Source organism: Cynocephalus volans, chromosome 1 (assembly GCF_027409185.1).
Source record: "Cynocephalus volans isolate mCynVol1 chromosome 1, mCynVol1.pri, whole genome shotgun sequence".
Classification (NCBI taxonomy): Eukaryota; Metazoa; Chordata; class Mammalia; order Dermoptera; family Cynocephalidae; genus Cynocephalus; species Cynocephalus volans.
In genome coordinates this window covers 268,598,227-268,626,077 of record NC_084460.1, presented here as the reverse complement: position 1 = coordinate 268,626,077, position 27,851 = coordinate 268,598,227, and the positions used below count along the sequence as shown (strand labels likewise).

At 37.5% G+C, this 27,851-nt stretch overlaps 2 protein-coding genes across 13 annotated transcripts in view; one reads left to right on the top strand and one right to left on the bottom strand.

Moving 5' to 3' along the window:
* The window catches only part of RAPH1 (Ras association (RalGDS/AF-6) and pleckstrin homology domains 1), a 95,637-nt gene extending 72,137 nt beyond the window's left edge, over nucleotides 1–23,500 (top strand). For 3 of the 4 annotated variants that reach the window (XM_063093092.1, XM_063093089.1, XM_063093084.1), the window contains 6 exons: nucleotides 1,573–1,716; nucleotides 2,576–2,686; nucleotides 10,237–10,335; nucleotides 10,994–11,114; nucleotides 13,409–13,551; nucleotides 16,159–23,500. In XM_063093092.1, coding sequence (XP_062949162.1) covers nucleotides 1,573–1,716; nucleotides 2,576–2,686; nucleotides 10,237–10,335; nucleotides 10,994–11,114; nucleotides 13,409–13,551; nucleotides 16,159–18,150 — 2,610 coding nt within the window. In that variant the 3' untranslated portion in view covers nucleotides 18,151–23,500. Of the gene's footprint in view, nucleotides 1–1,572; nucleotides 1,717–2,575; nucleotides 2,687–10,236; nucleotides 10,336–10,993; nucleotides 11,115–13,408; nucleotides 13,552–14,864; nucleotides 14,941–16,158 lie in introns of all 4 variants that reach the window. The other variant, XM_063093096.1, reaches the window with a different exon arrangement.
* A 1,282-nt stretch (nucleotides 23,501–24,782) lies between these two features.
* ABI2 (abl interactor 2) overlaps nucleotides 24,783–27,851 on the bottom strand; it is a 105,965-nt gene continuing 102,896 nt past the window's right edge. For 7 of the 9 annotated variants that reach the window (XM_063103865.1, XM_063103885.1, XM_063103874.1 and 4 more), the window contains 2 exons: nucleotides 26,946–27,112; nucleotides 24,783–26,481 (listed from right to left, as the gene is read on the bottom strand). In XM_063103865.1, coding sequence (XP_062959935.1) covers nucleotides 26,467–26,481; nucleotides 26,946–27,112 — 182 coding nt within the window. In that variant the 3' untranslated portion in view covers nucleotides 24,783–26,466. Of the gene's footprint in view, nucleotides 27,113–27,851 lie in introns of all 9 variants that reach the window. The other 2 variants (XR_010024174.1, XM_063103901.1) reach the window with 2 other exon arrangements.

Here is a 27,851-nt window from a genome sequence, read left to right as displayed (position 1 = left end):
TTCAACTGTGTAAACAGGTTAGCCACTGAAGAACCTTTTAAAAGCTATTATTTTGCCATTTGATATTCTAGTGGACTAAAAGGAGTAATGAGCTTTTAGGGGCTGCCGAGTGGGAGAAACAGCTAGTTGATAAAGGTTGCAGTTGTGCTGTTTTTAATCTGAATGCCCAGATTAAATTTGTCCAGAGAAATTTGAATACAGGTTGAGCATCCCAAGTTCAAAAATCTAAAATCTGAAATGCTCCAAAATCCAAAACTGTTTGAGCTCTTGAACACCAACATGATGCTCACAAGAGATGGTCATTGGAGCATTTTGGATTTTGGATTTTCTGATTTTGGATGCTCAGCCTGTATTCAAATAAAGTATAATACAGATATTCCAAAATCTGAGAAAATCTGAAGAAGTCCAAAATCTGAAACACTTCTTGTCCCAAGCATTTTGGATAGGGGTACTCAACCTGTATAATTAGCTGTTTGCAAAATATTTCAAGCCTTAACCTTAAATAACTGAAGTAATTGTTTAAACTATAATGATTGTTTTTTGGAAAAACTCCTTATTTTGAAGAGTAATAAATTTAAGTATAATTGTATTTTTGGCTTTTGGGCTTTGCCAATTTTAGAGAAATAAAATCAGAGAAGTTAGTGTGGTTAAAAACCTGAATAAACTTACCAACAAGACAATTAGGAAAATGAAGATTAGCATTCAGCTTTCCATAGTGATACTAACTACAATTAAGAAAAAATCCTGTATATAATTCCTAATTTTTCTGTACTTTGGGGAGAAAGAAATTAATTTAGGCTCAGAATGTCTTAAACTAGTGTTTAGTGAGGATTTCTTTTTTCTTTTACACATATATGTTTGATTTTACTATTAGATTTGTATCTACCTACAGACAGTAGAATTCAGGATTTTGAGTTTATTTATATTCCTTTCAAGATATTATTAAATATTTATATAGTAAGTACCCTCTTTGTTTTAGGATTATATAAATTGATAACAGTTTTTAAGTTTTTAAAGTTTAACGATTCACTTACCATGTTGCTTTTTTTGTTTTTTGTGGGATTTTTTGGCTGCTGGCTGGTATGGAGATCTGAACCCTTGACCTTGGTGTTATAACGTGTGTTGTTTTTGAAAAAATATATTTCTATTTAGTTTGACAGCTAATCTAAATGTGTTGTTAATTTGGAGAAAAATAGTCTAATGCTTATTTAGCACTGACACTTTTATTAAATTTAGTATAACTATGTTGTTTACAAATGCACTGTTATATGCAACTCAGTTGATGTTTCAAGTTAGTTTTTCTTCAGAATAACATTAGGTGAAACATTGTAGGTAAAAATGCATTATTATATTTATGACTGGCATTTTTCTTAATAAACACTTTAGGATTGCCATACTAGTTCCAAAATAAATTCATATTGTGTTTGGAATAGAAAGTTCTAATTGATGTCCAATTGGCAACATAGTTTTAATAAACCATTTTGGTTTATCATGCATTTCCCAGTGGTAAACACAACTTTGTTCTGAGAATTCAAGGATCATGAGTCTTTTCAAATCATATTGTTATTTTAGGAATGTTTTTGTGGAAGTTCTGTGACTGTACCAGAAATTGAAGGAGTCCTTTGGTTGAAAGATGACGGCAAGAAGTCCTGGAAAAAACGTTATTTTCTCTTGCGAGCATCTGGTATCTACTATGTCCCTAAAGGAAAAGCAAAGGTGCGTCCCTTCTGTTTGCTTTTGAACTTCCTCATTATGCTAATTGCTTTTCATTTGCAGTGAGTATGCTGGCAATGATTTGTTTCAATTTGCATAGGTCACACAGAATATTGCTTTGTTTGCTAATCTATTTTAAGGAAGAGGAAACCCCAAAATTTTCACTTCTCTGGTCATTAGTTGGGCCCATCTTGATTCTCTTAGCAAATTTAAAATCATAGTTTTATGTATTATTTTTGGGACTTTCGCAGGAGTAGACTTTTTTATTTTTGTTTGAGGTAAATAGTTTTCTGGGATTATAGGCATTTCAATTTTGGTTGGGTCTTATGCTTCCGCTGAGGTTTCGCTCTGTGTAGCTATCGCTTCCATGCTTATTAGGAGCCAGGACTATTTTAAGCTATTTACAGTATCATCTCATCTAGTCTTTACAACATCCTATGACCATATATTGTTGCCCCTATTTAACTGATGAGGAAATCCCCATATCACTGTACTTGAGGTATGCATTATAAATACTGAACTACTTGATATTTTCTTATTCTTTCCAGAGAGCTCTATTATACTAAGTTGTACTTAATATACTATACCATATTTAAAGTATCTTTAAAATGCCAACCTTCCCAAACAAGCTCATTATGAATGGCAAGACAGTCAGTGAAATGCACAGCCTTTTTTTGTTACATTATGGATCAAATAAGAAACATTTATAGAAAATTTCATTGTCTTGTCTTCTGCAAAATAGCAGTAATTTCTACCTTAGTATTAGTAAAGTTTTGATTCTTAACTAGAAACTGTTACCAGGTATGATATTTCCATATTTGCATATCATTGTTAATTTAGTGTTTTGGGTGTTTTTTCTTAGGTCTCTCGAGATCTGGTGTGCTTTCTCCAGCTGGATCATGTCAATGTTTATTATGGCCAGGACTATCGGAACAAATACAAAGCACCTACAGATTACTGTCTGGTGCTAAAGGTAAACATGTATCTCTTTTTAAGCATTTTAATTGATGTTAGACATAACAGTGGGTTATTGGATATTTTAGAATATTTTGGATCTCCATCAGGTGTGCTCTTTTTGTTTTGTTCTATAGATTTAAAAGGAATGGTGAAGGATGGTAAGAAAAAGAAGCATGTGATATACCACAGCCAACCCTGAGCCAATTAGTCCTAGTTAGATTAATGCTAATAGGGAGTGGATACTGGACTGTAAGTTTTTAGTCATAATATATAAGATATATTTGATAAATTTGACTCTCATTTAATAGCAGGCTTATTTTAGGGAAACTTAGAGCTGAACGTGGTATATAAATATTTTGTATTTTGGTTTTTTCCTGTACTTACTCAGCAGAACCATCAGAGGGCACTGTGCCCAAGTTCAAACTGCACTGGCTCTCATTTGGTCCAGAAATAATTTTTGTCGCTTCTTCTATGCTTGTATTATGACCTGTCTGACCTGTTTTTAGGGAGGTTTTTTCCTCCCTTATCCAGGCTTTTGAGCTTCTCACACTGATTATATCTTTACTTTTAAGAACTGACACTTTTAGCAAATTTTTAGTGATCCTCTAGAACATTGATAAAGACAGCTTACAAAAATTCAGGGAAATTATGGAGATAATAAAGTTTTACTCATTGGCTTCATCTCAGTAACCACTTGGTAAATACTTAGGTCTACATGTTTATATCATTGTTTTTGATTTTACTTTTCTTTGAGAATTGTTAGTTGGGTTTGGGGAGCAGCATTTGTTTAGGATTTGGGGGTGGAGTTTTGATTGCTTTGATAAAATTAGGTGTATTGTAATGGCAACTGTTTATTAAATAATCCTTTCTTAGAGAACACCACTATATCATTTAGGTTACTTTCAGGAGCAAATAATTTTTAAAGTCAGTATTGTTCAAAGTAGCTTAATCCAGCAGTTTTCAAAATGAGGTTTAAGCTCACCTAGAAGTCCCTAAGACCAGATGTCAAAATTATTTTTCTTGTAATACCAAGATGTTGTTCAACTTTTGCATTCTCATTCTCTTGCAAATGTATAATGGAGTTTTCTAAGAATTTACATAACGTGATGCCATTTTCTCACTCGGCTAGTATAATGTGTATTTGTGCACTCTTGTGTTTTAATTTTTCTCAGTTTTAATTTCTAATAAGGTAAATACTGTAGGGGCAGAAAAACTCCACCTCCATCAGGGTCCCAGCTGGGCCTGAGAGTTAAATTAACATAAGATAGATCAACAGGAGAAAAGCATAATAGAGTTTTTACATGGCACAAGAGCCCTCATAAAAGAAGGCCCAGAGAAGTTAGAGTCAGTTACTTATATACTGGATTGGACAAAGAGTAGAAAAGAGTTATTTTAACAATGTCTGTACAGAATTCTCTGTTTTGACTTGTCTTTGAGGATAAGGATGTATCATCCTAGTATATGGAGGATGCCTTTCACATGGGAATTTCATCTTTTGCTTTTAAGAAACATCATGAAGGTCAAAGTGATCTATTTCTACCTGCTGTTTTTCAAGTGTCTTTAATTTAAATAGTCATTATGCCAGGGCGGTATATTTTTAAATCCTTCAATAACAATAGACATTAGCCCCATAAATGAAAGTTATTTGGTGGTCTTAGAACATGAAGACAGTGTCCATCATCAGATGAGTGGATACGGAAAATGTGCTACATCTACACAATGGAATACTACTCAGCTATAAAAACGAATGAAATACTGCCATTTGCAACAACATGGATGGACCTCGAGAGAATTATATTAAGTGAAACAAGTCAGGCACAGAAAGAGAAATACCACATGTTCTCACTTATTGGTGGGAGCTAAAAATTAATATATAAATTCACACACACACACACACACACACACACACACACACAAAACCGGGGGGGGGGGGGGGGAGAAGAGATATAACAACCACAATTACTTGAAGTTGATACGACAAGCAAACAGAAAGGACATTGTTGGGGGGGGGGAGGGAGAAGGGAGGGAGGTTTTTGTGATGGGGAGCAATAATCAGCCACAATGTATATCGACAAAATAAAATTAAAAAAAAAAAAAAAAACATGAAGACAGTAAGAGTTGGTTATTTCAGTGGCTAAAGGTTGTCAGTGAGAATCCAAATTCTTTTCATCTTTGTATGTTCCATCTTCTGCATATCATCTTATTCCAAGGCTGGCTTGCCTCACAGTCACAAGATGACCACTGCACTTTTAGTCATCACATGTAGACCCAGCAGAATCCAGCAGAAGAGGAACTATTTCTCCATGTATTTGTCTTTTTTCCCAGAAAGCTACCCAGCAGCCCTCCCCTTAAGGGTTAGTGGCCCCAACTACATTTCCCACTCCTAAATCAGTCACTGACAAAGGGAACAAAGCCACTGTGATTAGCTTAGACTGGTCAGATTTCACACCCTGTGGGACACAGGCAGGGGTGTACAGCTCTGCCAGAAAAGAAGTGAGTGGGAGGAGATAGCTGTGAAGGCAGCCAGCAGTGTCTGCTATGGCCAGTCTTAACTATGATCACTAACTGTTATTTTAATCCCTTTTGCAACACACAGAATTCTGAAGTTAAGAATATTTTTGTGCCAAGGCTTTTTTTCTTTTTGTTTTTATGATAATAATTTATATGTTCTATATTTGCTTTTAGTGAAGTAGTTGAAGGCTAAACCCATATATTTATATTACATATCTCTTTATATCTAGATATATTTGATGTTTTGAAATGGAAAAGCATGATACCATTAGGTACAAATAACAGTGAAAATAATGGGCCTCACTTATTGGATAACTCCAAGGTGACAGGCCTGCACTAGAAGTGCTTGTACACATCCATCTCAAGTCTATTCTAGAGTCCCCATTTTCCAGAAGTGTAAACTGAGGTTTAGAGGGATCAATTTGCCCATGGGCATGCAACTATCAGGATTTAAAGACATGTCTTTTTTCCTGTAAAGTCTACTAGATTTTGCCTATGTAAATATTTTTATTCTTGAGCATATGACTTCTAACAAATGAAACTAAAAAATGCTGCAGCACAGGATCTATACACACACTAAGTGAGATATTTGTATGGCCTGATCCCCTTTGCCAGCTTTGGACTATATTGACTGAGTCCTTCCAGTGAAATGCAGGATATGGGAAAGGTATATACACTTGTAGAAAGTAGTAAAATACATTGTTTGCTGATTAGTTTTTTAAAGGGTAGTAATAGAAGTAGTAATGGTAGGAAAAGCTTAATCATGAAATTTAACAATATAGGAACAAATAGGACATGTGTTGATACTTCATCTGAAAGAGATACACATTTGTTGGGACAGGTGCATATAAACCTGTTTTTTAAAAATTATGTACTCCAATAATTGTTGGAGTAGAGAAAAAAACAGTTGTTGGAGTAGGGTTCACCTGAGCCAGATCTAAAATTTCATTCCTAAGGAAATGAGGCAAAGTAGTTTATTTAGTACATTAGGTAGGAAGGGAAGAGTGGTTTGTGTTTAGAGGAGAAATGTGAGCATGAACTTCTCAAGTACTGTTACTAACAGAAATATGTTATATATAATAATCATGGAAGTAATGGGGTAGAATGTTATTAGTCTTATTTCTTAACTTCTTGCATGCCAGTTGACAGAATTCATGTCCAAGCCTATATGTATTTCCAGATACATAATGCCATTTTCCTTTGGCACTTGGACTGTGATTTTAGAACATCACTTTTAATTAACAGAATTATAAGAATTATCTGCCTAAAGCTAATTTTTGGCATAAGCAGAGAAAAATAATCTGATAGCACAGTAGTAATCCAGAATTTCTTATTGTTAAATGCTTTTATTTAATTCTCAAAATTTTTATCTTTTATCAGAAAATGCACACTTTCCAAATCAGCATCATTTAAAAAATGAACTAATGACCTTCCTTTCTTAATAGCTGTTCATCTGTTTTGGGAGCAATTTCCTTATACAAAGGGTCTTCAAAAAGTTCATAGAAAATGCATGTAATGAAAAAATTGCATGGATTACAATTTTTTGTGCACCAAATAAACTCCTCCTAACTTGCTGTAACATATCTGAACAGGATCTAGTTTGAGACACTAGAAAGATATCAGTTTGAAAAGAGCCCCTATCAGAATAATATGAATTCTCTAAAATTGAAACAAGAATAAACATCAAAATTATGGTGAAGTTTGGGTGTAAGAATGGTGCAATCGTTGATGCTTTATAGAAAGTTTATGGGGACAGTGCTCCAAAGGAATCAGCAGTTTGCAAATGGATAACTCATTTTAAGAAGGGACAAGAAAATATTTAAAATGAAGCCCACAGAAGCAGATCACTCATATCAGCTTGCGAGGGAAAAATTAATCTTGTTCGTGCCCTAATTGAAGAGGACCAATGATTAACAGCAGAAACAATAGCCAGCACCCCTAAACATCTCAATCAGTTCAGCTTACACAGTTCTGACTGAAAAATTAAAGTTAAGCATATTTTCTGCTCAATGGGTGCCAAAACTGTTGTGCCTGGATCAGCTACAGACAAGAGCAGAGCTTTCAATGGAAATTTTAAACAAGCAGGATCAAGATCCTGAAGAATTTCTTCAAAGAATTGTATAGAAGACAAAACATGGCTTTCCCAGTACGATCCTGAAGACAAAGCACAATCAAAGTGCTAGAAATGGTCCAGTCAAAGCAGAAGCAGACCAGTCAAGACCAAAGGTCTTGGCAATAGTTTTTGGGGGATGCTCAAGGCATTTTGCTTGTTGACTTTCTGGAGGGTCAAAGAATGATAACATCTGCTTATTAGAGTGTTTTGAGAAAGGTAGCCAAAGCTTTAGCAGAAAAATGCCTGAGAAAGCTTCACCAGAGAGTCCTTCTCCATTGCGACAATGCTCCTACTCATGTCTTTCATCAAACAAGGGCAATTTTATGAGAGTTTCAATGGGGAATCATTAGGCATCCACCTTACAGTCCTGATTTGACTCCTTCTGACTTCTTTTTGTTTCCTAGTCTTAAAAAAATCTTTAAAGGGCACTCATTTTTCTTCAGTTAATAATGTAAAAAAGACTGCATTGACATGGTTAAGTTCCCAGGACCCCTCAGTTATTTAGGGATAGACTAAATGCTTACAAAAGTGTCGAACTTGATGGACCTTATATTGAGAAATAAAATTTAGGTTTTTTATCTTTTAATTCAATTCTTCCATGAACTTTTTGAAATCACCTTATATATTCTCTCTGGAGTCTTTAAGAATCTAAATGGTGAGCTTCTGGTTTTTAGCAATGAATGTGTCCTCCATACGTAACCCTTGCGTGATTTTAAAAGTGGTAGCATATTAGTTTGGGGAAAAGAGGAGAGGCAGAGGCAGCAAATTCAGAGGAGGAAGATTTTACCCTAATAAGGCAGTAGTATGCCATAATAGTTGAGACCATGGGCTGTGCATGGGTTCAAATCCCAGTTGTTTCACTTAGTGGGAGCAGCTTTGAATGCTGTCTTACTGTGCCTTGCTTTCTTCCTAGAACAAGGAGATGATAATATGTATCAGAGGGTTTTCGTTAGGATTGTGTGAGCTAATATATGTGAAATATTTGACATAATGTCGTACGTAGTAAGTGCTTAATAAATACCACTTTTAATAAAACAACAATCTATTAGTGGAATGGGCAACCTCCTCAAGTATTGATGCGGAGTCTGGATGACCATAGGAAAGCTATGAGTGCCTTTATTGTTTAGAAGGATGAAAAAGAATTTTTGAAGTTCTAAAGTGAATTTTAAACTAGGAAGTAATCTGATTCGATGCTTGACTTACAAATACTTGAATAATTATATCATGGCACACTTCAGGGTATTATCTGGATTCTCAGGTTAGAGAGATGAAAGGAGAAGGACAGAGGATAATTTCTCTTTGATTTTCCCTGATGTTGTATTGATTGAAAACACCCTCTTCCTGTAGAGAACAAATAGAAGCACACATGCACCCTGAGGCAGGGCCACTGTTAGGTTGGACACCCATGCAGTCGAGAATCGTTTATAAATCACTATAGAAGGAGGGGGTGGTGATAAAGGCCGAGAGCCACACTGCCACAGCTTATTCAGATCTCTGAACCCTGCCCAGCAAGCAGTGCCTCTGAAACAGAGCAGCAGTCCATTCAAGCCCCAGTTGGCATCACTGAAAAAGCTCTTTTTCCATCATCCTATTTTATCTTCGGCACAATTTGTGGCTTCTTAAGGTCAAAGACCTTTTCTGTTTTGTTCATCACTGTATACCAAAACCTAGTTGAAGCATCTATCAAACAGTTCTTACTCAATAAATATTTGTTCAGTGAACAAATGAGGTAAAAAATCCCCCCTCCTCCTTTTATAGAAAAATACATAATCCTCTGCCCATCCTCCTTTGCTCTGTCAAGAGTACTATGGTGGTTTATTATAATGTGATTTAGTCTGAACAAGGAACATATTCCAAGACAGGAACTGTATCGTCAGAAGAGAAAACTGTTAGGTATTGTTTTGTAACCTCTTATTGTTAAAGATTTATTGTTTAAAACTTTGACTATAGCCTTCAACAAGAAAGTTGGCTTTTGTATTAAATATTATGTATTTGGCATAAAGTATTAAATATTATAGGAGCTGAGCTCTGAATGGAATAGAAGGATTTATATTTTTTTCTCTCATTGTAGACCAGAATGATTGATATTTAACAATGCAGATATAAAACTTCTTTTGGTGACCATCTAGTCCTTTGAGAACATGTTTAGATTATTTATTGATTGATCTCATACATTTCCAAGAGAAATAAAGGGGTTGGAGAATTTTGGAAAAACTAAATTCTTTTAAAGCTTTATTTTTTCTTAAAATTGAGCATAAATATTTTTCCAGGCAAAATAAAGCCATTATTTTTTTATTTTTCAGAATGACTGAAAGAGAGAATAGTAATCATAAGCCATTATATCCAGAACCAAGTGTGATTTAGGTCTTTTCTTATCAAGGAACTAGTGGTTGAGGCCAGTGGAGTTAAAAATATCTTAAATCTGTTCCTTATAGATTGCATTTTATAGCCAAGTCAAGTCAGTCACCTCCCATCCAAGCCTCAAGTGAAAAGGACAGTGGGTTGTGACAACTAAATATGAAGATGCCGTTGAAAAGCTGATTGTTCCCTTGGGGTGGGCGGTGCAGTGGTCTTACAGTTTGGTAGACAGAGGGTCCGACAAAGCTGTGCTTATCTGTCTCCACCACAGCGAGAGGTGTGACTGCAGACTCCTGTCCCAGGTGCTGTGTGCCATGTACTTTGTATACCTGGCCTGGTTATTTCCCTCCAGAGAAGCACTGTCAGCTTTACCAGCTTAACCTAAAATTTAAAACTTAAATTTAAACTTAAGTTTTTTTCTCATTTACTTTGTAAAAATACTTATGGGCCATTTTGTTTGGCCTTATATAAGAAATATAAATTTTTTAGACATTACTGTTATGGCCTATAACTTGTCAGGATATGATAGAGTTTTCCTTTAGTTCTCCAAGGGACTTAGTTAGATTTTGCCTTTAATCTTGCAGCACCCGCAAATCCAGAAGAAATCTCAATACATCAAATACCTTTGTTGTGATGATGTAAGGACCCTGCATCAGTGGGTCAATGGGATCCGCATTGCCAAGGTTGGTCTCCTTTTGTTTGATGACAGGGTAGTGAGGTGTTCAGTGATACAGTTTTGATTGTTGTTACAATTATTCTCATTGTTTCATGTTCATGATTTTGCCAGTGTTTCATTTTCTCAGGCTAAGTTTCATGTTTTAAATGTTGTCTTTTTTCCTTATTAATAGGGATAAATTTTGGACAGTTGGTATCCATGAAATAATACTGGTAAAAGCTTAGCATCAAAAACTGATTTATTTTGGCTTTGGAGAACACTTTATAATGTGATTCTTATACAGCAGAGTTTAGCCTAAGCAAAACAAATTTTTTAAAAATTAGATTACTTTAGTAATGATCATACACCAATCATATTTGGACCAGTATCCTAACTAGTGCTGAGAAGCTGGCCCTGGATCAAGAATTTGAGATGAAAAAAATATTTATTTATATCTATAATGAACATAATCAGAATCAAGTGTTGACTTCCTGCTGTCCTTCTAAAAATATGGAAAAAGAAGAGATTATAATTTAGTACTATTAAAAGAATTTTTCTTCAAGTATTATAGTTATTAATATTAATACAAACTATGAATTAATAAACAAGAACGTGTCCCCCTTACCCTCCTCATCCTTTATATCATACCTAGTAAAGTTCAGATATCTTTTACTTCTTCTGTTTAGTACGGGAAGCAGCTCTACATGAACTATCAAGAAGCCTTGAAGAGGACAGAGTCAGTTTATGATTGGACTTCCTTATCCAGCTCCAGCATTAAGTCAGGATCCAGTTCTTCCAGCATCCCAGGTAGTTCAGAATTCCTCAAAGCACTATTTTACTACCAGTATGAAGGTCTCTGTAGAGATTGATAGCAGACATGGTCATTTCAGCTTGATTCTTAAAAACCAGAGCCACACCTAATTTCTAAATTATAATCAATGGATGCTCTTCTTTTTTATTGTTAGAGGGGACAATATCGTGGGCTACTTCACAAATGTACTTTAAATGGAATATCAGTATATAGACTTCTAAAGCCAAGAGTTTTGCTATTTATGATTAGAAAGTTTATTCAAAACTCACATGTACTGCTGAAAAACAAACTACTGATGCATAATCTGGGATAAAAAGTTGATTGGAAAGAGTTTCCATACTCAGAATCCATGAGGAAGCTGCTCTCCTTCCCCATAGGTTTCCTGACATTTCAGTGGAATGGAAATAACTAGAACCCACACAGTATCACAGTTAAGGAAGCTAAATGTTTATATGAAATCTGTGATACTCAAAATGTGCTTATTTTCAGATTCTCACATTCTTTAAACAAGTGTGCTGCAATCACATCTTAAGATAAATGCTTCTTTTCCTTAAAAATGTTCCATGAATCAGACAAGCCAAAGTGAGACACTCCTCAAAATACCTTACCAGTACTCCTCAAAACTGTCAAATTCATCAAAAACAGGAAAGTTTGAGAAACTCATAGGAGACATGACTACTAACCGTAATGGTGTCCTGGATCAAACATGGATATTAAGGAAAAACGAGTGAGATCCAGATAAAGTGTGAGTTTAGGTAATAGTAATGTACAAGTGCCAGCTCTTCAGTTGTGACAAATGTACCATAGTAATATAACGTGGTAAATGAGGTAAACTGGAGGCTGGGTAGGTAGGGATTTTGTGCTAAAACTGTTCTAATATTCAAATACATAATATGTAAATATTTAAAACTATTCCAAAGCAAAACATTTATTAAAATGGAAAAGAAAAACCTCTGAGAAGATGGATTAGGAAAAACAATGTAAGAGTATGTAGCAAGTAGGATTTCAGAAAAGGAAATTAAGGGATACAAGACTGAGAAAAGATGAATAATTTTAAAATTCTATGTAGCACTTCACAATTCAAGCACTTCCACACATTATTTTATGAAGTGGTATAGTGCCTTTTCCTACTCCAGCATCATTTATATACTTAAACAAACTCTTCAATGTAAATCATAAAGTCATATATGTTAATGCTGAAGAGAGCTCAAGGATTCATGTGTTCCTGCTTCCTGTCCTATAGGCTGCTGTCCTAGATTTTTAAATAGGGATGATAATAAATGAGGCTAGTGAAGTTGTAACTTTTTAAAAAACTACTCAGCTATTGAGTGATCAAGAAAGAAGAAAATACAGTAGGTTTTACCTCATACTGCTTATATTTTCACCCTAAGTATATTATCTTAAATTTACCCAAAGGAGTTTTGGTTTAGGATTTCTTTGTGGCCATTATCTTTGACTAGTTTTAACTTGGCTCAACTTGCTTAATATTGCAATCTAATAATATCCATCCATCACAGAGTGATTAGCTAGGATCAGCTTTACCATTTGAGTCTGCACTAGATGCCAGGCATTGAGTTAGGTGCTACCACATGGTTATCTTACCTGAACTGACTCCGGCGAAATAATCTTGCCAGTTGGTTCAGTGCAGAGGCCAGAGATGCGATGGATCCTCACAAACATTCCTGCTTCCTTGAAGACCTTTTCAGGCCTTGCCCGGGGGGCCAGGCTTCAGTACAGCTGCTGCCCAACTGGGCCAATACCTAAATCCCTAGGAAACACACTGACGTCTCACTTGGGGGTCAAATTCTAAGTATTGTTCATTACCACAAAAAAGGAAGTAATCATTGTGTATAGATCTGAGTTCATAAGTTATAACTTTGGGATGGTCTGGAGCAGGGGTACTGAAAAGACTGATTCTCGATGTAATGAAGACATGATTGAAAAAAATTCACTCCTCTGTTGATGGATGATTAATTCTTTTACTTGTTGGGAGTGCATTTCATGCAAGACAGGTTGTCAGGATACCAATAATGTCATATGAATCTTTTATTGTAATTATCAGTCTGTCATGGTGAACTATTTAAAAAGAATCCAAGATTTCCTATTAACGCTAAGGGAAGTTTTCTAGTGGAAAATACTGGCTGTGTTTATAATGAAATGAGTTGTGAAGAATTAACTTATGGCTGTTCCACATAGCATCTGACCTTGTATTAATGATCTAAGTGTACATATTCATTTTGTGAGAACACCAACTTATTTAACACTATATTTTAAAAACTATTTTAAACAGAGTCTCAGTCAAATCACTCTAATCAGTCTGATAGTGGAGTTTCTGACACCCAGTCAGCAGGACACGTCCGTTCCCAGAGCATCGTGAGCTCCATCTTCTCCGAAGCCTGGAAACGAGGCACTCAGTTGGAAGAGTCCAGCAAGGTAAAACACTGGATTTAACTTACATAGAAAAATCTGTGGTATTCCATGGGTTTAACTTGATGCTCCTTTATTCCTTTATTAGGAATCTTATTTGGCCCTATTTCAGTCTTCTTTCTTTTATCTTCAGTCTTCCTGATTGTAATGGGTGAAACCATTTCAGAGAGACCCGTTGATTTGACTTCACCTTGGAAAAGAATATTTGCAAATTGGCTATAATGACTAAAGATCTCAAAGAAAAGAAACCTGGCAGTTTGTTTAACTCCTTTGTCAGTGGCCCAGAATTTGAAGAAATAACAATTTCCTCCTTTCTATCTTTAATCAATTTGGAGCAACACCATTTAGTGCCAGTGTCCTAAACATGTTCCAGAGAAGCTGCTTACAGTTATTTCCTTATCTGTTATTAATTTATTTAGACTTGTTCCTTATCTTTTTTCTTTTGTGCTTTTTGGCATTTCTTTGGGCATTGATGAATTTTCTCAAATTATACTTTATGTGAAAGACTAAATTCAAATCAATCCCTTAAAGTTATAGATTCCTGAACCTTACACAATAGATTGTGTAGTGACACTGAAGGATGAGTATAATCATTATAAAACTATAATATTTAGAACAATAGAGAGGTTATTTAGCTCAGTTGTAAGACATCATAATCCTCTAGAACAGCCTGTGTAGTTCTGAAAGCAAGGGTGTGTCCTGGCTGTAGTCACCATTTCAATATGCAGGAGCTCATTCCATCATTGAGGAACCAGCGACACCCCTGGCCTATTTTATTTTTACCCAATAATCATTTTCACTTTTTTTTTGGTTCTTCTGGTCTGAATCACTTATTCAGGTACATTCATGAATGAAAATTAAATGGACATTTTTTTCTCAATGTATTCCTTAATTTACATATGTGGTTGATTAGTAGTAGCTGGAGCACTTTCCCTCAGAAATGAATATTTGAGAATTGGTTCTAATGACCTAGATTCTCAAAACCCTCACCAATTTGTTTAACTCCCTTATCAGTGACTCAGACTTTTAAAAAATAATTCTCTCCCTTCCCCCATTTAATCAATTTGGATGGAGCTCATCCTTTAAATATGTACTAGAGAAGCTGGTTTACATAATTCAGATGCCTAAAGAAAAATCTTTTACCTTCCCAAATTATTAATAGTGAGATCCATGTGTATTTTAAGTAACAGAATTAACTAACGCTCTGTGATTAAGAAGCAAAGTACATCATTACAGAAAGTTTCAGAGTGAACCCTGCCATGCAGTAGTGACTATTTGAGTCTTGATCACTCTGTGTGTTTCTTCTCCTGTTACTTCAGTCTCAGGTGCCAAATGAGAAGGCCAGCACAGCTAAGGTCTGCACCTCTGAAGCAGCCAAGACAGGGTCAAGTTAAGGTCAGGGGCTGTTCTCTGGAAACACATTAACCTGGGTGACTCCTGTAACCAAAGCTTACAGACTAATGCTTTTACCTCGATGTGTGATTTTTTAAAAAATATGTCAGCATCCTGATGGGTGTTAAAATTCACCCCTATAATGACCCTTCTTGTCCACTAACCTAAGCATTCTCAATGCTAATTAGATGTCATTCACAATTGAAAACAGATGGTTATCTTGGTTTCTCCCAGTTTGAGAGCCTAAAATATAAACCCAATGTTTTTAAACCAGGGGTCTTCCCTTTCCTCTTTTCAAAAGTACTTGAACCACAGTCATGTGTGATTAGCTCCATGAAATAAGTGACCAGATGTGGTCATTTCAGCAATGCCAAGAGGTACCCAGATGGGTTGGTCAACAGGTTGTTGACAAACTCTAGCTCCCATTTCTTGATTATTTCCTTTAACTCTAGTTTTCCAAAATTTCCTTTTATTTTCTTCTGGCTTTTTCTATATGATATTTTTATGATACTTTGCTCTATGTTTACGAAGCATTTCTTTATGTATTTTCCAGTAAAACAAATATAAAGAATGCCCCCTTTACCTGCATTGCTGGACTTCTGTGCATGTTGGATGCAAGTGTCTCACACGAACACAAGTGTGTGTGTCAAGCTCATTCATTCCTGTGTGACTGTGCACGCCTGCTGAACATTCTCATACTCTCACATGTCAGCTTCCCAGCCTCAAAAGCCTCCACCCAGCTCTCCTAAGCCCAGTTACAGCATCTGCTTGATGTGGATGCAGTCACGGACTGGAGGGCGAATTCCAGCCTTAACAGCTCCCCATTGTCAGAATCCGGGGCCCAGTGCTCAGGGGCCTCCACAGAGGGCTCTCTTTTAGGGTGAGCTGTGCGAAAGTCACACACCAAGGTTAGAAATCATACACCCGTCAACATCCAAAGGGCTCTTGCAACAAGAATTTTCTCCTAGATTGTTAGGTAGTCTAGCTATTTGAGAATACTGGTGGGTAAGACAAATTTTCTGTGTCTTATTGCCCGGGGAACCAGATTTTAGCCTTCCTGACGTTGTCCATCTTTATGATCACCAACTGCTGCATCCTTTCCATGCATGCCGTGTCCCAGATTCCTTGCTTTTTAGTTTTACACAATCAAAGCTTACCTCCGTAACTGTTTTGTTTGTTGTGTTTTTCTCTCTCCCACCCCCCTTTTTATACTCCTTGTAGGCCAGAACGGACTCTCTGAATCGGCCCTACACTTCCCTTATGCCTCCTTTATCCCCACAACCTAAGATAGTCACCCCCTACTCTGCTTCACAGCCTTCTCCTCCTCTACCTCCCCCGCCACCTCCACCTCCTCCCCCCCCTCCACCTCCTCCTCCACCTCCTCCCCCTCTCCCCAGCCAGTCTGCACCTTCTGCAGGCTCAGCAGCCACGATGTTTGTCAAGTACAGCACAATAACAAGGCTGCAGAATGCTTCTCAGCATTCAGGGCCCCTCTTTAAGCCGCCGCCACCCCCAGTGATGCAGCCTCTGCCCTCAGCCTCCCCATCAGGAAAGCCTCAGATCCTGGTGCCCCCCAGTGGAGTCGTTCCCCCACCCCCTCCCCCACCCCCACCCCCCACCCCCGGCTCAGCCATGGCCCAGCTAAAGCCAGCACCATGTGCCCCATCCCTTCCACAGTTCAGCCCCCCACCACCTCCACTGAAGATTCATCAAGTTCAGCATGCTACTCAGGCGGCCCCTCCAGCACCCCCACCACCTCCTGTCACACCGACACCCCTCCCTCCCCAAGCCCCACCCAAACCCCTCGTGACCATTCCCCCACCAGCCAGCACCAAGACTGTGTCACCCATTGTAACACAAGCCGCACCAACAACTCCTCCAGTCCCCCCAGCAAAAAAGCAGGTAGCCTTCCCTGTTTCTCACATTCCACCCTCTCCCCCAGGGTCAGTGCCCCCACCGACATTACCCAAGCAACAGAGCTTCTGTGTAAAACCCCCTCCCTCCCCACTGTCTCCGGTGCCCTCTGTCGTGAAGCAGATAGCCAGCCAGTTCCCCCCACCTCCAATCCCTCCTTCCATGGACTCTCAGCCCTTGAAGCTGGTCCCAGCAAATGTAGCTCCTCAGTCCCCTCCTGCTGTGAAAGCAAAACCCAAGTGGCAGCCCAGCTCCATCCCTGTCCCTTCTCCGGATTTCCCTCCTCCTCCTCCTGAAAGCAGCCTGGTGTTTCCTCCACCACCACCACCACCAGCCCCAGCCCCAGCCCCAGCCCCACCACCATCAGAGCCACCCATGGCTTCTCCTACCCCTGACAAAAGTGGATCTCCAGGCAAAAAGACCAGTAAAACATCCAGCCCCGGGGGAAAGAAACCGCCCCCAACCCCACAGCGCAACTCCAGCATTAAATCCAGTGGTTGTGCAGAACACCCCGAGCCCAAGAGACCCTCGGTAGACAGTCTAGTCAGCAAGTTTGCACCACCAGCAGAGTCCGGCTCTCCCAGCAAGGACACCCTGCCCCCTCCTGCAGCACCCCCCAAACCTGGAAAACTAAATCTTTCTGGAGTTAACCTTCCCGGAGTTCTCCAACAAGGATGTGTGCCAGCAAAAGCCTCTGTTCTGAGTGGGCGTGGAAAAGACTCCATAGTGGAATTTCCTTCTCCTCCATCGGATTCTGACTTTCCACCCCCTCCACCTGAAATAGAGCTTCCTCTGCCCCCCATAGAGATTCCAGCAGTGTTCTCGGGAAACACCTCTCCAAAAGTGGCAGTTGTGAATCCTCAACCACAGCCGTGGTCTAAAACGTCAGTGAGGAAGGCCCCTCCACCCACAAGACCCAAACGGAATGACAACACCCGCCTCACTCAAGCAGAGATCTCTGAGCAGCCAGCAATGGCCACAGTTGTGCCACAAGTGCCCACCTCTCCCAAATCCAGCCTTAGCGTCCAGCCTGGATTCTTGGCTGACCTCAATAGGACACTGCAACGGAAGTCCATCACCCGGCACAGCTCACTGTCTTCCTCTCGCATGTCCAGAGCGGAGCCCACAGCCACTATGGATGATATGGCATTGCCCCCGCCACCTCCTGAACTGCTGTCTGATCAACAGAAGGCTGGTTATGGAGGCACTCACATATCAGGCTATGCAACACTGCGGAGAGGACCCCCTCCTGCTCCCCCCAAAAGAGACCAGAACACCAAGCTCTCCAGAGACTGGTAGCTACCACAGGACTTTTATTTTCATATCTATAATCAGTTCTACAATCAGCCCACCTGAGCATCTGTGAACTCGGGTGTTCAGAGCCTCCTGGTATGATGTTATTCAGGTCATGTCCAACTATTATGTATGTGTGTACATGTGCTTGTGCACACATAGCTATACGTTGTGTGTATATGTATGCATATATGTACGTGTATGTGTATATAGAGAGCTGAGAGTGCTTCTATTTATTCCTTTTCTCTCCTAATCTGAAAATGGGTTTTGTGTATTTTTGAGTGGAAGAGGCATGGAAGGGGGATGTGTGTTCTGTCCCTTATTTCTTTTATCTATCATGTGGATTGGACCAAAAGCTTCTAATTACTTATCTAGAAGGTATTTTATCAGTGTCTGTCCATGTGCAGCCTGTTTGTGCATGTTGCGTAATATGTAATTAAGGAGTAGATGTATGTGCTGTTTCTCAGTTTGAGAAAACCACCAGAATGTTAGAGTATCTCTAGGGCTTTTGTGTTTGTTTTTCACCCCTGTTGGCTGAAGTTAGAACTGCTTGACTGACACTTCATTACTATACATAAAAGGGCACTTTAAATCAGGAAAATCTCTCAGCTTCATAGAATGGGTCTGTGTGTGGTTGTGTGTGCATAGAAAGTAAGTACATGGTGTATTTAAACCATTCTAGTTGCAGTACTACTGCAATGATCCTACAACATCCAGGGTGTGTTTTCTCACAGGTGAGCTCTTTGCCTACAATACATGGATAATTTAGTACTATAATCCTGGATAATTCCTTTTTAGTACTGGCTTCATTATCCTTGCTTTGATTTGTTGTGAGAGAACGTCCAACACAATATCCCTGTAATGATCTGTCCCAGTATGTCTTTGGGTCGGTCACCAGTTACCTTCTTATAGCGTGGTTTACGTAGATATTGATATTAGATATCTGTAGGCAATTGGTATATGAAATATACACATCCTTGTGCCCAATATGGTGCACCATTACGAAAAACAATATCACCTTCTGAAATGCCTGTCTTGTTTATTGCTCTCTAGAAGGAGGCATGATGAGAAAAGAACTGGCCCCTGTGCAAGTGTCATTAATCAGGTTGTATGTGGGTTATAATATGTACTACAAAGAATTCATTAAATATAGGACTATCATGGATGGAAAGAAAATAAATGAAATTTTTGACAGTTCATCTATGGCTACTGGAACTGCCAGGACCCTTGCTGGTCGTGGAGATTTGTCTAGGTTACCAGGTGTTCTGATGGAGTAGTGTATAGTCCAAGTACAGTAAGTGACATTACACTTTACACATTATGCATGTGCAATTTGGTATAACATGAAATCATTGCTCTAATGACCCACCGTACTTCTATATGCTTCACATTATACTTCTATATGCTTTTTTTTCTGTGCATTTTCCTTGGTACATCTGAGAAATGTGTACTTGTCTCATCAATTTATGATGATAAATTGACTGTTAGGAATAAAATGCAATCTTAGAGCTACTCTTAAACAAGAGAATAAAAACTGGCCATCCCAGCAATTGTAAATGAGCACATCTTGTAATGAAAGTCTATGCGTGCTGTGAATAAGAATTACCAATGCAAACTGCAGAAATCTTTTGACAATGTCCCACAAGGAAAAAGTGATGCCAGTAAAGCAGGGCAGAGATGATATAATTCAGGAATAAACAAAAGTTGTACTGTGTACACAAGGTATCACTATAACTCACTCTCCAAGAAAGAACTGCAGCTTAAAGAGAGGATAAGCGGCACCTCTCCATTGCCATATCTCCAGGATGTAGTTCAGTGTATTCATGTGGTGATGGGACAGTAAGAATACATATACCACTGTGTATTTTTTTTAAAGCCCTGCTTCTTTAAGAGATATTTTTGGATTTTTCAGATTGTTCACAAAGTTTTGTGTGCTTGATATGCTTATGAAGTAACCTTGAACACATTTGCATTGTTAATTTCAGCATGCACAGCAATACGGGTAGTTGGGAGTACAGGTTGCCAAGCTCCACAGTGATTTGTGAGTGAATTAATTTCCCATGGTCTTCTGCCTGCAGCTTTATATTCTAAGGATCACCCATAACTTGTGGGATTAAGAGTAATTAAGAATATGAATCCACTTATCTAACTATTCATCCTAGGGTTTGAGTTTTTTGTTTTGTGTTTTGTTTTTTCTATAAAGGTGGACAACTTCAACTTTACTTGAGGGTAGAAAAATAATGTGCCCCCAGTCTTCTTTCACCCATGATTTGAGCCATTCTTGGGATTTCTTGCTTGTGTCAGTCCTGATAGCCATCCTGAACAGATGTGTCTGGTGTATTTTCCTGGAAGAGCTAACAAATGTCCTTTTGAATGCTAGTGATGCCAAGGAGAGAGCAGGGCGAGAGGAGGGACTATGTCGTTTTTACCTCCAGTCCAATGGCCTGACAAAAGGCTGTTTCCCTTTACATTTCTCCAAAGACAGAAATGGCTACTAAGCAAAAAGAAATTTTTTTAATTTTGTTTTTTCTTAATCAAAATAACCCAAACTGATACTTTATAGTGTTTTTATTCCCTAGGGCTTTTTTTCTTTAATTTGGATTTCTGTTAGGATGTAGTCTTTTCCTGAGACTACTGTTTTTGTGTATCTTTTTTCTCTGGTGTGTTCATGGAAAACACCTACTGCCAGATGACACTAGGACTGTGCCTTCTTTCACTGCCTTCTGCTCTGCAGCTCTAACTCAGCATAACTTGTTCAAAAGAAATCTATATAGTTGCCTGGGCTATACGGAAAAGTGAGCAGCACAAATGAACTCATCCTGCTACTGAGGGCAGTGCAAACAGGTGCCTATTAGAGCTAGTGACTTGCTTATTAATTAGAGACACCTTAATTTTTACTATAGATCAATTCAAAATTAGATGACTCTATACTTAAAGTTTTGGCACCAACTCTGCAAGGCAGCAGAACCTATTCTTGGTTAATGAAACCACTTACTTCAGGTTCATAGGTTCAATATAAAAGACTATTCTGGATTGAATTTTACCAGCTTGACTTATACTACTCAAACAAATTTAAATACCCCTTTTTTCCTTAGCTACTGTAATTCTCACTTGGAAGACAGTTAAGACTTCGGGGCTTTTTAAAATGAAAAACATTGCTGGCTATCAGGTGCTCCTGCCCACTGATGGCATATTCTGCAAAGGGCTATGAACTATCTTCGTTCCCCTCTATGTATGTTTACTTGTCACTGAAAACAATGCTAAGTTTATACAGAAAGTTAAAATTGAGGTTTATGAGATCAAGGTTAATAGGAGCTATGCATCTAATTCAAGTTTCAGAAGCTGCTACTGTGGGAGAATACAACTGCTAATGAGCTTGTGTCAGGATGTAAAGTTATAAATTAGCCTCAAAAATATTTCAGGAAATGGTGTGGATTGGTTTGATTTGACTGTCAGGCCACCAACAGAACCCTTAGTCAACTTTATTCCTCAGCTAAAAGCAATTTTATGTTATAAACACAAAGGTGATTTTAAATAAGTAAAAAACTCATTTCTATTTTTATACACTACCATATTTTTTCATATACCTCCAAAACTGACAAATTATAACTGATATCTCAGAGATTTTATTCAAGTTTATACCAATTAAACCCATATAACCCTGTAATGATTGTAAGTGTGGTAACTTGCTTTTAATAAAATAGGTATAATAATTTGGGTTTATATACTTGATGAGAAAATGACTATTTCTTTAAAAAAAATTCCCTTTAAAGTACACTTTGATTTTTGTTTTATACACTTTACATTATTTGTATAAAAGCAGAATATCCCTAACTCTGTAAGAATGTATGACCTCTCACAAAGTTGAGATGTGATCCGAGGAATTGCAAGCAGAACAGAATATCCCACTACTTTTTAAATTTTTCCTTTTAAAATTCAATGAGAACATTTCTACACCTTTAGCAGTCTATCTCTCAAACAAAACAAATGCTTAGTTCTTGTGCCCTTGGGAAGTCTATATGTAAAAGAAATATGAAATTTTGCTGTAGAATAAACTTGCTAAAAGTAAAACAACATACTTGATAAACAGATGAAGAGAAAAAATTTCTCTAATTGGTTTGCTCTTTGCTTGTTGAATAAAACCATTTAGACGAGAAAACAATATTTGCTGTAATCCCCTGTGCCTTGAACTCTTTAGGAGGAACAGCATTTAAAAAATAAAAAAATCCAACAAGCAAACTTTGAGGTGCTAATGAAAGTGAAGGAAGCTATTTCTAGTTTGAGCAATGGGATTAGAAATGGAAAAAGTGACTCACAAGAGATGGCTTCATCTACCTAAACGGGGTCTGTCTACTTTCTACCAAAGACGTTCAGAGAAGTGAATCAAGTCAGGCTGATGGTAAATACTGCATATTTAAAAGATGGCTGAATTCAGAAGAGACTCTGTGTTTATCATGGATGGCTATTAATACCAAGCTTGAAGCTTCAACTTCTTAGGCAGTAAAACATCTGCAGCACTTGTTGGGGGGGGCTGGGACTTAGATTTTGGAAACTGTCCATTGGTCATTAAACTTATTGTAACGTAATACCAAAAACTGCCATTTTTCATGATTCCCCACCTCCTAATTTTTTTTCTCAATTTGTAAATAATACCTCCTAGAAAATAAGCATTAACTGGAATGTGTCAACTGATTTTAATTTTATCATCAGCTACTAGTGAACTCTTCTTATAGAAATGTACATTTGAGATAAAATACTAGCTTGTGCAACGTGTTGTAAAAACATGGTTTACTGTTTTAAAGGAAAATTGCACATTATGTTTAACTGGGATTGCTCCGTCCCTCCATTTCTTTAAAAAACAGTCAAGGCTCACACTGACTTCTAGGCTGTGTGAGCTTTGCCATAAATAGTAAATAGGTACAATTTAGGGAAATACTTTTTTAAAGCATGAAAAAAGACAAAAGAAACTGCATTATAAAATACTGGATAGAGACTGTTATTCAAAGGATTATGCACAGCTTATTGAAGATGAAGTTACGATTTTTCTTTCAGCTTCGTTGCTATTTTCTTCTGCATAAATGTACACTCATTTCATTATGTGCCTTGCTCCCTGATTGTGCAAAGCTATAAATATAGAGATATATATATGAGAGAGAGATATTCAGTACTACTGACCATGTTTCTGATCTACTGCTGGATTAAGTTATTTTCCAAGTTACTCTTGCCAGTTACTGTCAGTAAACTATTGTAATGGCTTAGAATGGTAGTCACACAGTCAGTGTAAATTTGTTTTTCAGTTACATGTTTTCATTGTGTCAGCTTACCTGATCCTTAATTAAAAAAAATTTTTTTTAAACTATTTAATTTAAACATGGGGGCTTTACTTGAGTGTTTGTGGATCAGTGCCTGTAAGAACCTGGTTTTGTTTTGTGGGGGTACCCAAAATAAGAACAAACTGAGTGCAAAAGTGAATAAACTAGTTTGCTGTGCTCCCCTTGTTAACTTTTAAGTAAAGAATTTTTTTACACCAACAGACTAGGGAGCTTTGGACATTAAGTATATCAACAATTAAGATGTGATAACAGTTTTAAGTTTTTTTCTTTAAACCAAGTACAACTGGTTACTAGTTAAACTAGTACAAAAAGGGATTTTTGTTTCAAAGTTTCGGAATCACAATTATGTGTTGAACTGTCATGACAAGATATGTATCGATGTGTAATTTAATGTGTTTACAAATCACTTTAATCGTTTACCAAATTAAGGCCCAAAAAAAAAGAGGAAGCAGCATACATTGAACAACTGAACAAATGACATATCCCCCCCCCCTCCATAAAGTATTTCAACCAAATGTGTAATTCCAAAGTAACCCAAAGGAGTCAATTAAGTAACAGTATAGTTATCTTTAAGACAAGTCTGCTGCTCTTATGCCTATTCATAAGAGAAACTCTTGCCGGCCTGTGGCTCACTTGGGAGGGTGTGGTGCTGATAACACCAAGGCCACGGGTTCAGATCCTATATAGGGATGGCCAGTTAGCTCACTTCAGAGAGCATGGTGCTGACATAAGAGAAACTCTTTTCTTGAAAACTCTTCTTTAAAGTGTAAACGTGTTATCTGGGTATTCCACATTACCTAATGACATGCAAAAAGATAAAGACACAGAGGAAATAAGATGAACTTGGGAGGCAGGAAAAACAAAACAAGCATTTTTGGGTATCCTGGAGCCAAATTTTGTGTCCATTATTACTCTCAAACACACCATGAGAAAGTTCTTTTTTAGTCCTCATGGTTTTTTAAAATCACACTTCTGACCGATCTTCGGTATTTTTTAGTCAACATCCATCCTCAGCATTTGAAAAAATTTTACATTAACAGAATTAGATTGCAGGGAAAGTGATAAGAAACCCTCAGGCTCATATATTGCAAAAATAGGGGTAGTTAAACAACATAGAGCAGCTGTCTTGAAAAAATGTTCAGAGATCAAACTTGTTTAAGGCTCAACATTTTAAAGTTGAAGTCTAAGACTTCAGTAATAAAAAGCAACTTGAAAATCAAAGATTATCCCCAACACTTAAACTTAGATACCACCTTAGAAAGAAAGAGGTTACTTACATAAATAATTTCACAAGATACTTGAATATATACTTCGTGGGATTTTATTTAGGTCAAGTTCTTAGTACACAGCAACAGTTAATTCCAAATACAATTAAAAAATTAAAAAGTGACTGTTCCCCCACTCATCTGGAGGTGGTTTAATGGCACACAAAAGAAACATTACTGGCAACAGACTGCTCCCTCAAGTTTTCCTGAATGGTTTTTATACTCAACCCATAACACCACCAACTCTCTCCCTCCGGGAGCTAAAAAGTACAACTGGCCAGATCACAAATTGTTTACATTCTTTGTTGTAAACCTTTTTGTTAAGGAAAAAGGTACATGGACACAAAATATGATAAAAACTGCTTTTCCATAGAATTCTTAAGTTGCAAAAGAGGTTTCATTTTAATGTGAAAATAAGCTTTTTGTTGGGGGTTTTTTTTTTTCTTACAAAAAACTTTATTTAGCAAGGATCATTTATACACAGCTAGGCCCTGTCATTTCATTCGTAAATTTTTTTTTTTTAATTATGAGACTCAACAGAATAGGAACAAAGTTAGCATAAAATAAACTTACAGCTAATGAGCTCAATGCCTCCATTTATAACTGTTTTATAAGGCTCTCTCAAATAAGGCTGTTTGCTGTGCTGCACTCCTGCCAGGGACAAACAACATATTTTTGCTACACACACCTTATGGAAAAAAGTGTTTATACTGAGTATAGTTTTAGAAGGGGTAGATGAAGATTATTTTCGCTAATTAAGGTTGCACTTAGTACACTCCTTTAAACAACAGTCCAAATACTCTGATGGTATTTATCAAAACATGGCATATCTCCTTCAAGTATAATCCTGAAAACATCAAGTAGAACTCAATTTTTAAAGAAAAATACAGCACATTTAATTAAGACAGTTGTGGTACAGTGGAGAAGCGTACTGGGCATTGAGTCAGGAACTCTACCATTACTAACTAGCTGTTCATCTAAAAAGAAACATCTATCCTCATCATTCAAATGAGACTGAATAAAAAAATGTTTAAATCTCATCTAGCTCTAAAATTCTATGATTCTAAGTAAATTGTGTAGGCAAAATTATCACTTCAACACCAATCAGGAGTTCCTCACCAAAGAAGTTCAGAAGTGAACAGATCTCAGTACTTTTCAAAGACCTGGCAGTCCACCTGCAATTCCTCCATCAAACCCTTTTCAAAGGTAAAGGTGGCCTTCAGGTAATAAAAGATAAAAGAATAGTTCTTAATGCAGAAAGGTCACCAGCCAAAAGAAAATGAAAACAAAAAGATTTTTGGTGACTCCCAAACAGAAAAATCTTATTCTTTAATCAACATAAAACTGCTAAGGAGCACAGGTTTACTACAGACATCACTATAAATATGGATAAAACATTCTCTCTAGCTGAGCAATAAACAGCACAATTAGCAGGCCCTTGCCTACCCTAAGATGGGAACAGCAGGTGCCTCTGAGGAAGACAGAAAAGGAGTAGCCAAAAGATGGAAAATACTGGGAACAAGACATTTTAAAAGATTCATATTTGTTCCAAACACAGCAGGCTGAAGCTCTCAGGTCTAGATTTTGACACACTGGCACCATTTTTGTTTATGATTTATTGCCTTGGCCATAAGGTCAAGGACAGCAAGAAAGTATTTTCATTCATATCCCATGGACTTTCAAATAGTGATACCCCAAAAAAGGGGGGGAGGGGGAATATTCAGTCACTTTTTTTTTTCCTATAAAGGAAAAGAAGGAAATAGAAACATAGTCAAAAACACTTCAGGAGGGAAGAATCCTACTCCCATTAGAGTCCCACAACCCAGATAAAATGGTTGCTCACTGGTCAGCAGATTCTAGACTTGGATCATTGCTAAAATATCAACAGTATAGCATTAAGAATTTCTGCATTCTTTTGGAGTTCCTAATACCATCTTTTAGTTTATAAAAAGATAAATGGAGGAAACTTATAATAAGACAGGAAATACTACCCTCACAGACTATTAATAGCATGCAATCTATGAAATATTACATACGTTAAAAGTCTCCAATTACTGTAGGCCTGGCCCATAATCATTACATAGTATCCTTCCAAGACAATGTATAGACTTTAACACTCTACAAAAATAAAAAATATGCAGAAAATCCAACAGGTAGTATTTGTAAAACTAAAATCACACATATAGAAAATAAATCAGCTGACCCATGGATTCCCCCTGCTGCGGGTCTTCAGTATAAAGGACTTCACCAGTGTCTTCAGTACTCTCCAATCCAGCAGGGGTCCAACAGACAAGCTGCATTTCTGCTGACTGCCACCAACTCTGCTTTCTGCACAGTTGTCTTCTCTCCTGTGGTGGTGAGCTGTGGGAACTATTTGTTGGATTTCAAAATACCCTCTGCCACATTAAACTACTAAGCTTTCTCAGCAAAAATCTAAGCAAATAACTGGAAGATCTAATTTAAATTTTTTCCTAGTTATACACCAGTACTAAGAAGAGTTTAATCTATGCAAGTATTTGGGTTCATAATGGACCTAAAGGCTCAGAGGACAGCCAGGGCCATTACTCTGAAGGAAAATGCAGAATAAGGGATGTCAAGATGACCTAACAAAAGCATAAAGTAGAACGTTATACTGGAGGCAAGTTAATGAAAGCTTAACCCAAAGTGTTGGGAAAATCTAAAAGAAAAATAGCTAAGCTAAGTTGCAATGTGTTTCTTAAAAACTACAACTTTAAAAACACAAAAAAAGTTATCTTGATAGGGAAACTATAGCAGGGTCTCAGTTAAATGGTAATGAACTTCTATGCTCAGCTAACAGATTTAAAAGTGGCATATTAACTTCTGCCTACACCATCTGAATTTCCTCACACACTACTACACACATTCATTTTTCAATCAAGTTCCTCTATCTGCACTACCCATTATATTCAAGGCCTACATTTGAAATACATGCAGCTATTGCCTGTCCCCTTTCGCCTGGCACAGGGAAGTAACCTGGCAAAGCTGGGAAGAACCCACGTTGGCAGATTTGGGGCTGGCCATCATCACAGTATTCGCTTACTGAGCAGCGAGCCATCCTGGATTTTCTCATCATTTCTTATACTGATTA